This window comes from Rhamphochromis sp. 'chilingali' (assembly GCF_963969265.1).
Source record: "Rhamphochromis sp. 'chilingali' genome assembly, chromosome: 10".
Lineage (NCBI taxonomy): Eukaryota > Metazoa > Chordata > Actinopteri > Cichliformes > Cichlidae > Rhamphochromis > Rhamphochromis sp. 'chilingali'.
Window position 1 is genome coordinate 3,633,304 of NC_137937.1, and position 12,620 is coordinate 3,645,923.

Consider the following 12,620-nt stretch of genomic DNA (forward strand, 5'->3'; position numbering starts at 1 on the left):
GTCGTGGTACTGCTGCACACATGCTCCCAGAATGCTTCTATAATTAGCTGAATAGAGCCATTAGGTGTTCAGTGCAACATCTGGTGTGGCCTTGTTGAATCAAAGGTTTCTGAAAGAATCAGTCATTTTAAATCTACAAGAACAAACTAAGACTTCAAGACAGAGAAGTTGTGTATGATCAAATATTGTTTATACAAATTGATTTTGTTTTACATCTATGCTACCACCAGCTGTTCAGCTGATTCACACATATATAAAATCATGCATACAGTCATTTCACACATGCTAGCAAAGCCGCGAGCTACCACGTGTGTTCTCTAAGCAAATTAAAAATAGTACAATGAGAACAAATGCTTATGTGATGTGTTTGCAGCAGTCCACACACATTCCACATCGGAGATTAACCTCAGCTTTATACCGGATGCAATGTCAGGCTGAAGATGGAAACTGAGTGCAACAGCTTGACAACAACTCCACGGTGATCATGCCAGATTTGGATTTGTTCCAGATTGTTTTTTGCCGATATTTCAGTAGGATTGCAAGATTTTTTTTCTTCCTGTGAAGGTTTTGCTTCGGTTATTTCTCGTATCATTTCAGATAACTGGTATCAACCTCAGACAGAGTTATTAATTAGTCTGCCATCTTTGTGATCTTAATTAAAAGGAAACCTTCTTTGAGTTCTCATGCAATATGGGGAGGAAAAGGAATGCTTCTGAAGTCTGAAAACTGCAGACTAGTGCAATGGTTTGCAAGAAGCGTGAAAACCATTGATAGTTTATAATAACTGAAAAGAAATCCCAGAACTCTAAGATGTGAGGGGTTTAAAGACACACGAATTTGGTCAAATTAACACTATTGAAAGTCCTGCTGTTTTAAAAAGCAAAGAAACAAGTATCTGAAAGTGATTTGCCGACTGCGTTTCTCACTGGAGTCTCAAGGAGGTCCCGATGAAGGATCCTCCAAAGTCTGATCCATCTCTGTTGTCATGATTTTTTTAAAGTTGTTTATGATGTGGTGCTGATGTTTTTAAAGCGCATCCTGCATATTTATCTGGAGCATATTGTGTTTTGGATGTTGTTAAAAAGGCATCCACACAATAATTAGATCCAGGGAGAGTTATTCACAAAATTCTAAACTCTATCTGTTGTCTCTGTAGTAGTAATTTTAGGTTTTTATTTATTTATTTTGTTGTCTGTCAAACACTGAATCGAGAGCCTTTTAACAATAAAAGGAGGAACATTTTAATCTGAATGTACAAACAAAAAGACAATGCACATCTAGCTTTGTAATACGGAGCTTTGATTTGATGACATCAAAGTGATATGCATTAATAAAATGGTAACTTGTACAAAACGCATCTGCAACCCAGGTAAAACTATAATCATTATCCTTCTCAGTGTGGGTTTCAGAGAGTTTTTCCTTTCACACTTGATTAACCACTGACAGTTTCATGCCCGCTGTTCCATATGTGACCTAAAGTTGTGTATAAATTCTGTCTGGTGTCTGTTGTAGAGTTGGCCGTTCTGCCACGGTGTCTCTCAGCTTCAGCTCTTCTTCGCTCTTCCCTGTGACGGTGTGTCGGTGTGGGTGTTTTGCAGCTTCTTCATTGACAGACACTGTAATGGTACCCTATGGATTCCTGGGTCTCAGAGCTGCTGTGCACCAGTTTCTTCACACTGCTAGGCAATGTCAATCACCTGCCCCCTCTTCTCACCTCTCTATGTCTGCTCTGTGTTGGAATTCATGGCTACATCTGTATAATTGTCTGTCGCATGTGTTATTTTCTTGGCAGGTTTAGCAAAGCCCATGGGGCTGGTAGAAGGGCCCGGAGGCCTCGGCCAGGGGGGAGCTGCTGCCACTCTGGGAGAAGATAGCCGCGATGTCGAGAGGAAGTACGAGGAGTATGGCTACAATGCTCAGCTCAGTGATCGTATCTCCCTGGACAGGAGCATCCCAGACTACAGGCCTAAGAAGTATGTCTGCCTGTGTTTCTGCTCATTTTATGTCATGTACATTCTTCTTCCAGCTACAGCTCTACACCTGTTTCTTTCCCCCTGTGGCTGGCTCTGTAGCCTTCAAAAAAAGACTTGTTTTAGGTTTGGTTGGCTTTATTTTTTTACTGCATGAAATGTAAGGCAGAACTTACATTATCATTGAGTGCACTGTGCATTTATCCTCATCCACTTCTTTTATTTATTTATTTATGTTTTGCTTATCCTCTGCGACATTTACTGTGCAAAGTTGAAACAGACCACCATGCAACTAGTGTTAGAATTGATAAACTGTACAAATATAGCCTGAGCCTGAGGATTAGTGGATTTTGCAAGAGCTTCTTGCAGGTTCAGGTGAGGTCAAAAGTGCAGGGAACAGTCATGTCTTTGTAATACTTTCTTCAAGTCAGAAAGTCACATGTGGATGTGTTCTTACTTTTACATATTTTCTTTTTCATGCATGCAGCAGTAAAACGAATAGCGGCCATATGAGTTGACTCAGCTTCTGGGTGCAGGCCTCCACTGTTTTAGATGTTTTTGAATAGACAGCTTTGTGTCAGCAGTATTTCTGTGTAGCATGTCTTTAAGCTAAGGGTTTAAAAGCTCACAGTGTACACTACAGCCTCCAGGCTCACTCTGTCCTGAACATCAAAAATTTAAACACCTCAGAAAGAAGCAGTCTTAGGCTAAGTTGTAGCATTTCCACATATTAAATACTGACCCCCTGGATCTTCACCTTAGCTGATGTTTTTCCTGTTTTGTGTCTTTTTTTCCTGCCATAAAATGGTATTGGTCTGTGCTGTTCAGGGACCCAGGTGCAGCAACCTTTAGCATGTTTGCTTTTGAGAGCAATTTAACTGTAAATGTATATTAGCCATATAATAGCTCTGTAGATTACACAGATTTTATATATAGTCATGCAATAGACTGGCAAACTGTCCAGGGTGTACCACACCTCTCGAGCACCTCTGAAGCAGAAGAAAATGGATGGATGCATAGAGTCTGTGGAAGCTAGCAATGAGGTAACAGATCATTATATATGAACTAGCCGAACTTAACTAAGCCTCTATAGCATGCTGTTATATAGTTTTAGCTCATATTTTTTTAGATCGATAGATGTAGCAGTGCTGTACATTTTTATTTTTTTTTGGTTTTCTGACGTTATATAATCTTTGATGTCAATTAGCTAGCTGACGTAACATCTAACGAACTCAAGCTACCAAATCGTCTTTTTAGTGTATGCCTGGACATTATGCTTTGTTGTTACACCTGGAAAAAATGGCACAGTGATCATTTCACTGGAGTCAAAAGAATTTGGACCATTTTTAACCTTCAGTAGTTTCTCAGTGATTGCTTAATATTAGGAATTGAAGGAGGTTTTGGAAAGAAACTAGCTAATCACGTCAAGATAAAAAGCCAATTCCACTGCCAGCATGCACGTATAAGCTTAAGGTGAGACGCAGCATGTTCCATCAAAGTGTACTATTATGTATTTTCAGGACTTCTTCCACAAGACACTGGACCCTCTGTACTTAGTACCTGCTGTAGGCAAGTTGAGGAGGTGTCATGTAGGCCAGAAACTGTCTCATGCCAGTTTTCATATTAAATAGAAAACTGCGAATGTCACTCTTGTAAATTTAATGGCAACCAGCGGGAGAAATACTGTGGTTTATATCATTAATTTTGCACTGACTGCACTGAATGTCCTATTAGCACATGGCATGTAGTAAACTTGCCCCGAATTTAAATGGGGAGCCTCATAATCCAGCTACTTTTGTTTCCTAGTAATATATAATATAATTTTGCAAAAAAGTACATTTCTACTGTATTTATGGGAAGTGACATGAAAGCACATTGCTAGACATCCCTAATATGACAGGAAGTGCAATAAGATGAAAGCAACATTTGAGCTGTTTTAATGTTAAAATGTAGATTTTATTTTCTTTGCAAAAGAAACCCAGCTGACACCCAACGAAGAGCCTTAATTTTCCTTTTTTGAAGTTATATTTTATATTTAGAAAGTGAATTATAGTTGTGAAACAATAGGAGGTGGAGGAGATGGCTTGGGTTTTGGGGGATAATCGGGGCTGTCAGTGGTGTTGATATCAGACAATGTCAAAGAACAATGGTGACAGGCGGAAACACAGAGAGGAAATTTGACAGCCCAGAGAGGATTTTAGTGTGGATAGCTAATGATTTCATCCATGCTGCTTTGTTTTAAGTTCTTTTTCACACCCAGAAAAATTAGACAAGAGAGGAGTGGGAAGGAGGAGATTGGGTTAAAAAGAGCTTTTTAATTAATAACGTTAGCTAGGACAGCCTCTGGAATAGAGAGGTTTTACGAAAGGTTTTGTTTTTTTTTAATTAAAAGGGTTGGCTGGTTGTTGGAGGCTGCAAGATATAAAAAAAAGTGTGTGTGTGTGTGGATGGTTTGGTTTCCAGTTTCAAATGATGCTGCCTTTATTAGTGTTAGTATTCAATTCAATTCAATTCAATTTTATTTATATAGTGCAAAATCACAACAAAAGTCGCCTCAAGGCGCTTCATAGATACAGAGAAAAACCCAACAATCATATGACCCCCTATTCAGATGCTTATTGGTGTTTGGATTTTGTGCTACTTCCATCATGGACCAGATTCTGACAGCTTGTCTTCCTCCGCTTTCCTCTTTCTCTACCTGTGTTTATGTGTCCTTATATAAATGCATGTATTTTCACAATTCTTCACCCTCATATACCCATATACACAAAGACATTCTCAGACTCCAAAAATAAATACACAATGTCAAACTAGATACAGCTTTTGTCATTTTTATTTTATTTTAGAAACTGCATGAAAATCAATGCAGTGGAAAGTGAATGCAGTTTTTTTTTTCCTTTTCTGTTTATGTCACTGAAGTCGCACTTTGGAGAACAATAGAAACATCAAAGCGGTGCTCTGAGCATGTGAAAGAATTGTTTGGAGGGATAAAATATTGTGTGTGCAATCAACACAACACTGCAACAGCCAGCATTGTTGTGGCACTAGTGATTGTGGATTTCTTTGCTGCCTTCACACGTTGTCTTTCTAGTGTTTTTGTCCAGAAGTTTTCAGCTTTTTTAAGGCTCGTACAAAGCCTTTGAGGAGATTTCTGCCTCGGACTTCACAGCTGCACTGCTTTAGCGCAGAGACCTTGTTCTAGTCCCCCTTTTAAAGTGATGTGACACCAAAGCTAATCTAGAGCTGGTTGTATGACTAAGACTTCAGTTGCTGTAATGTACACTAAATCTAATGAACTTATATGAGCAGTGACCTGGAGAACATTGTATACATCAACCCACAAATCAGAAAGTAGTAGGTACTTATTGTTTCTCTGCAGCGTGTGATTACAGTTATTAAATGAAATTAAAATTATTAACATCTCGCAACTATCACGTGTTAATATTATGATAAAAGACTTTTTGCCTCATGTTTCTACCTGGTAATTGTTACTCGTTGTTGAAGGTTGAGTTGCAGTTTAATGATGCAATAATTATGATAATGAATAATGCTGAATCTTTTTTTTTACTGCATTTGCAGCTCCTGAGCTTGTTTTAGGATCAGAGGACAGAACCTATGAAGCAGTAAAGTTTGGCGTGCTTTGGGGTCTTTTTGTGACAGAAATTACATTTTCAGCAAAACTGTCTAAACACTGACACGCATATCACTTCTTTTGACTGTATTAGTAACATGACATAGGGTTAGCCATACAGTGTGTCAGTCACCTGTCACAACCAATAGAAGCATGCCTTGAATCATACCAGTGGTAGACTATATAGATCAAATGTTAGGAAATACTGTATGGGAATAATATTCATGTATCTGTTTCATTTCTGTTTGGTTGCAGATTCAAAAACAATATACATTAGGTTGATTAAAAAACAGTAAAAAAAAATACAAGATTTTCACTTTTATAGATGCAATAAATAAGTTTCAAGGGTCTCCTGTCTTAAAGTACAACACATTGTAACCTCATCTTTGTATGCTCCCTACATGGACTCTTGTGTAACCACTTCACCTTCTTTTCGCTGACCATACTTATAATCAGTGTTGGTCAAGTTACTTGAAAAAAGTAATCAGTAACTAATTACCGATTACTTCCCCCAAAAAGTAATCCCGTTACTTTACTGATTATCTATTTTCAAAAGTAATTAATTACTTAGTTACTTAGTTACTTAGTTACTTTTTAAAAACACAATTTACAACCTGAGTAGGTGATAAAGCGATAGATCTTTCAGCCCAGTTCTACTTTTTCTGCATAATTCATCATACAAAATGTAATCAAATGGAAAAGTCTCTTTTTAAAACTTGTTTTATTAGTTTTAATCTTTTAACTTTATGCATCAAGCAAACATTTAATTATATGCAACATTCTCTGACTGGAAGAAATTTGTTTAATATTTAAACTTATTTTCTGCACATTCCAGCACATAATTTTTTTTGTGTGTTTACACTCACTCTTTCAAATGGATGCAAGTAAAACAGCAGAAAATAAATCACATCAAAGACTCAGCGGTCCTGTTGCTCTATTTTCACCTGTACTAAGACAAAATGGCGCCGGTGAGGTTGGCTGCCGTGCTGGATGCTCTGCCCTAACTTCTCCACTTTTTGCAGTTTTTCGTCACTTTTTGCTATATCTGCGATAATCTTGCATGGGCATCATGCAAAACACACAAATCCGCTACAGTAGAGACACTTTGGTTTCTATTGGTCTGCAGTACACGAACATTTCACCATGTTTAACTCTGGACCCAACCTGGCCAAAGGAGATCCTGAGAGAGAACAAAGGACGCGACCCTAAGCGTCGGCCTCGAGGTAAAAGAGCCGGCATCAGGAACAGGCTACGGGCTCGCGCACACCACGCACCCATGCCCAGTATCCTGCTAGCCAATGTTCAATCCATCGAGAACAAGCTTGATGACCTCAGAGCCAGAATCAAGTTCCAGAGAGACATTCGGGACTGCAACCTCCTCTGCTTCACCGAGACTTGGCTGAACCCAGCGATACCAGACCACGCCGTGCAGCCGACGGGGTTCTTTTCGGTTTACCGCATGGACAGGACAATGGAGTCGGGGAAGAAAAGAGGTGGTGGAGTGTGTTTGATGGTGAACAACAGATGGTGCGACAGCACAAACATCTCCCCACTCACACGCTCTTGCTCGCCCAATCTGGAGATTTTGATCGTTAAGTGTCGCCCTTTCTATCTCCCTCGGGAATTCACTGCGGTCATTGCCTGCACTGTTTACATTCCGCCTCACGCGGACTCGGACACTGCCTTATGTGAGCTACATGAGGCTCTCACACATCAACAAACACTTCACCGAGATGCCGCACTCATTGTTATGGGAGATTTTAACAGAGTGAATCTCAAACGGACATTTCACAACCTTCACCAGCACATCAACTGCCCCACCCGGGGCACGAGGACATTAGACCACTGCTACACCCCGTTCAAGAACTGTTACAAGGCTCAACCCCTGCCGGCATTTGGAAAATCGGACCATTCCGCCATCTTCCTCATACCAGCTTACAAACAAAGGCTAAAGCAGCAACCACCAATCAGGAGGGAGGTCGCTCGCTGGACGGACCAATCGGTGGCCGCGCTGCAGGACGCACTGGATGACGCAGACTGGGACATGTTTCGGCGCAGCTCTGATGACATCAACATGTTTACGGAAGCGGTTGTGGGATTTATCGGGAAACTAGCGGACGACACAGCCGAAAGAACTATCATCCGAACGTTTCCCAACCAGAAGCCGTGGGTGGATAAAAACATCCGCGACGCTCTGAGATCACGCACCGCTGCCTACAATGAAGGGCTTGTCTCCGGTAATATGGACCTATACAAGGCTGCGTCCTACAACGTGCGCAGCGCGGTCCGAAAGGCAAAGCGGAGCTACGGGGAAAAACTAGAGTCACAGCTACGACAGTGCGACTCTAGGAGCCTGTGGAAAGGACTGCGGACTATAATGGACTATAAACGACCAGCTTCTTCAATGATGAATGCCGATGCTTCACTGGCTGATGAGCTGAACACGTTTTATGCTCGCTTCGACGCCGCAGCAATTAAAACAACAAAAGGCTGCGCGCGCTCGGAGTGCACCAGTGAAGAAAATGCATTCGTCATCACAGAGCATGCCGTGAGGAACACCTTCAGGAGGGTGAACACCAGGAAGGCAGCAGGACCAGATGCAATCCCTGACCGGGTCCTTAGAGCCTGCGCTGATCAACTAGCACCGGTGTTCACGGAGATCTTCAACCTCTCCCTGGCCCAAGCTGTGGTTCCCACGTGCTTCAAACAGTCCATTATTGTCCCTGTTCCAAAGAAACAACAGCCCGCTTGCCACAATGACTACCGTCCAGTAGCACTGACTTCAATTGTGATGAAGTGTTTTGAAAGACTGATGAGAGATCACATCACTTCTTCACTTCCTCCCACCATCGACTCACTTCAGTTTGCTTACCGGACTAATCGTTCCACAGACGATGCCATATCTCACCTGCTCCACACATCCCTGAGTCACCTGGACACTGGCAGAGGGAATTATGTTAGGATGCTGTTCGTGGACTACAGTTCAGCATTCAACACAATAATTCCCTCTAAGCTTTTCACCAAGTTGACGGATCTAGGACTCAGCTCATCACTGTGTCAGTGGATCCTCAACTTCCTCACAGACAGACCCCAATCAGTGAGGGTAGGAAAACAAGTCTCCCCCTCCATCTCACTCAGCACTGGAGTGCCTCAGGGCTGTGTTTGAAGCCCCCTGCTGTACTCACTATACACTTATGACTGTGTAGCCACATCCGACACCACCTCCATTGTCAAGTTTGCTGACGACACTGCTGTTGTGGGCCTGATCTCCGACAACATCGAGACGGCCTACCTGGAGGAGATTAGGAACCTGGAGACCTGGTGCCAGGAGAATAACCTCCTCCTAAACATCAGCAAGACTAAGGAGCTGATCGTGGACTTCACTACAAAGCAGGCGAGGAATTACAAACCCCTCATCATCAGTGGCACGCCAGTGGAGAGAGTGGACAGTTTCCGATACCTGGGTGTCCACATCACTCAGGACCTGTCATGGTCCTGTCACATCAACATCCTGGTTAAGAAAGCCCGTCAGCGTCTCTTCTTCCTCAGAAGACTTAGAGACTTCCATCTGCCACTGAAGGTGCTCAAGAACTTCTACTCCTGCACCATCGAGAGCGTCCTGACGTCAAACATCTGCACCTGGTTTGGGAACAGCACCAAGCAGGACAGACGAGATCTGCAAAGGGTGGTGCGCTCGGCAGAACGCATCATTCAATCAGAGCTCCCTGACCTGCTGTCCATCTACACCAAGCGGTGCAAGTCCAAAGCTAGGAAGATTATGATGGACCTCTCCCATCCCAACAATGGACTCTTCTCACTGTTGAGGTCTGGGAAGCGCTTCCGCTCCCTTAAGGCCAAAACAGAGAGAATGAGGAGGAGCTTCTTCCCCCAGGCTATTCGGGGCCTGAACCAGGTGTAGGACTGGACTCTCCCAAACACGTCACTATAAGACTGGACTCTCACACACGTCACCACACGCACCACCACACATTTCCTATAATCCTATAATTCCTATAATTTATAATCCTTATCTTTATAATCTCTTCTGCTATTTGCACATTCTTTACTGTAAATTCCTAAGTTAATTTGTCAATTTTTGTAGTAAATTGTAAATATTGTAAAACTTTTCTTCTGTCATTTAATGGTCGGGCATTGTACAGCTACAAGCATTTCACCCCCATGTCATACTGTGTATGGTTGTGTGTGTGTGACAAATAAAATTTGAATTTGAATTTGAATTTGTAAAGCAGGAGTGGGGCAGGCGGAGGTTTACCCTGGTGCAGGTGTGCCGCAGCGGTCAGTGGAAGAATCCGCGAGTTTCTCTGTGAGTTTCCCATTACGTCGTAGCTACTCGGTGCTTGTTTTCGCTGTAAAAAGAAGTTTTCTTCCCATGCACAACGGACACTAATGTTTTTGTCACTTTTTATGGAATCAAACTCAAAGTAAGGTCAGTACTTCCACGCTTTAAACGCTGCACGCTCATACTCTCTCCCACACTCGATATATGATCCATTGTTGATCTGCACACAGCTGTTGTCTCTATTGGCGCACTCGCTTACGTCACTGTCATGAGACATTCTCGCAAAAAAATCACGGTTTTAGTAACGCAGTAACGCAGCGTTCCTACGGGAAAGTAACGGTAATCTAATTACCGTTTTTGCAATAGTAATCCCTTACTTCACTTGTTACCTGAAAAAAGTAATCAGATTACAGTAACACGTTACTGCCCATCTCTGCTTATAATGGTTGCTTTTGTGAACTGTCTCAATGAATATAATTATGTGCTGTGATAACTTGATTGAATAAATGACCTGTTAGGTTGTTGTTTTTTTTAAAGGGAGACACTCTCGGCTATCCATGTAGCACCCACTGGCTCTGTTCCACTTGTGAAGACGTATTGCTTCAAACACCAGTTTTCTCAAACTTGATCATGAACAAAATTTATAAATGCATGAAGGTCTTCATCTTAGTTAACTTGTAGTCTGTGTATCTTATTGAGAGACAGTTATATTGATTGACATTATAATGATGATCTGCAGTTTACTGAAAGAGATAAACATAAAGACCGCTTCCTCGAGGCCTTTCTAGTTCCAACCTCTACTACACCCATCGTCTGATCTATTATCTCTGTGATTCTCAAATCCCCTTTCAAATTATCTATTGTTATGGAAAGTTATACATTTTTACACTGAGAAATTATTAAATTAAAATGTAAAATTAAATCCACATTGGACCACAGCTTGTACTGTAGTGTGTGCAGCTTTGCTGACACATTTTCTCCCCCAACATAATATTGCTGAAGGAACTGCTTGCGTCTTTTTCCCTCCCAGGTCCACTTGGTGGAATATTTTGTTTCACTTGTTCTTCTCGATTAAACTTGCTCACTAACAAAACACAATTCTTATACAGCAATTGAGAGGTGTTGATTAAGCCTAGGAAGTTGAACAGATTTGTTTGTCAGAGTGACAAAGTTTGTAAGTTTGTCTGTTTCAGAGAGTTTAGTGATTGCTGCATCAGGAAAGCTCACAGAAATGTATGGGAAGGTTCAGGTATAAAAACCTATTAAAGAAAGGACCACTGGCTTCCTGCTTTAGGTGGCTGCACCATCCTTGTACGGAGTTACATATTTCTGATTTCTAATTCAGATTCAGTAATTATATCCTGCCGGCAAAAGGTGACTGCCGCAGTACCGAAGTGAGGTTAAATGCAGGAACCAGGCACCTCCTGTCTAATGGGCTTTTAATTGAGCAGAAGCCATTGAGCAGAGAGGACTTTGATGACTACAGGGAAGCAAAGTCCATCACCATAACCAAAAGAATCGACACATTTCCAAGCCTTCTCTTTTTAAACCTGCCTGTCGACAGCAAAACCAATTCATAATAATACAGCAGCGTTTGTGTCTCTCACAAAAACCTGTAATCCCCGCTCGCCACCTGCTAATCTGTATTTCTTCTCTCTGCCCTTCTTTCTGCAAGTGACATTCTTAACTGAAATACCAAAGGACTTAAGTAGGCTCTATTTTATGTGACTTTGTACCTGCCATTCGCTGTCCTTGGGAGGCTTAAGTATAACAGCTCATTGGGCTGTGGAGAACAAAGCGATAAAGGCAGACAAGCTAGAGAGATTACTGATGCCCAGAAAACAAACAAACATATATATATATATATATATATATATATATATATATATATATATATATATATATATATATACCCTCCTGTTATACGTGAGGATTTTTATTCATTTACTCCGAATCTCACCTCTATCTTTACTGTCACTTTGCTGATTTGATTTCTGTTTTGTCAAAATAGCCGTTAAAACTAAAACCGTATCGAAGCGTAACGCGTGCCCTTCTTCCCTGAGGACCCCACATCTTCTGTTTGCCCGCCTGTGGGAGGGTGATAACCAGCAAGGGAGGCTGAAGAAACAGGCTTACCTCATCTCCTAAGCGTCTGATACTGCAGAATGGGATCATAAGGTCTCCGTGGTGCAGAAGCTCCTGCTGCAAATTGATGCTCTTTCCAGTGTTACAGTTTATCGCCCGGATGGCGGGTGGGGGTCGGCGTGAGTGGAGCGTTGGTGGGGGGCAGAAAAATGACAAAGCAAACTATTATCTTTCAGGGAGGAGTGTTCGCAGATTGGAAAGTTGCTTTGGTGTTGCCTGCAATGCGCGGGTTATGGGAGGTTAATGTGAAATTACACAGCAAATAAGAGCAGCCAGCGGGGAAAAAGTCAGATGGAGTGGCTGGGGCTGCAGGCCGCTGGAGAAGGAGAAAAGGGGGAGGTGTGATAGGAATACATCTTAATCTGGCACTCTGTTTCTGTCAAAGCTTGTTCCGGGTCAAATTATGAGAGCTGGCCAGTGAGCTCAGTCCCATTACTAACAGATGAGTCGATCGCTCATCCTGTTACGGCTTTACAAGGCTTCCCCGCTACTCTAGACAGGTACAAATTTAAGGTTGAGCGATGCCCTAAATTGGATCCAGTAACTAGGGCAATGGAACTACAATATCACTTTA

At 41.9% G+C, this 12,620-nt stretch overlaps 1 protein-coding gene across 1 annotated transcript in view; it reads left to right on the forward strand.

The window, feature by feature from the left end:
• Nucleotides 1–12,620, forward strand: part of galnt9 (polypeptide N-acetylgalactosaminyltransferase 9) — a 115,261-nt gene that overhangs the window by 11,857 nt on the left and 90,784 nt on the right. The window contains exon 2 of the mRNA XM_080893759.1: nt 1,793–1,973. Within this exon, the coding sequence (XP_080749885.1) occupies nt 1,793–1,973 (181 nt within the window). The remainder of the gene's footprint in view (nt 1–1,792; nt 1,974–12,620) is intronic.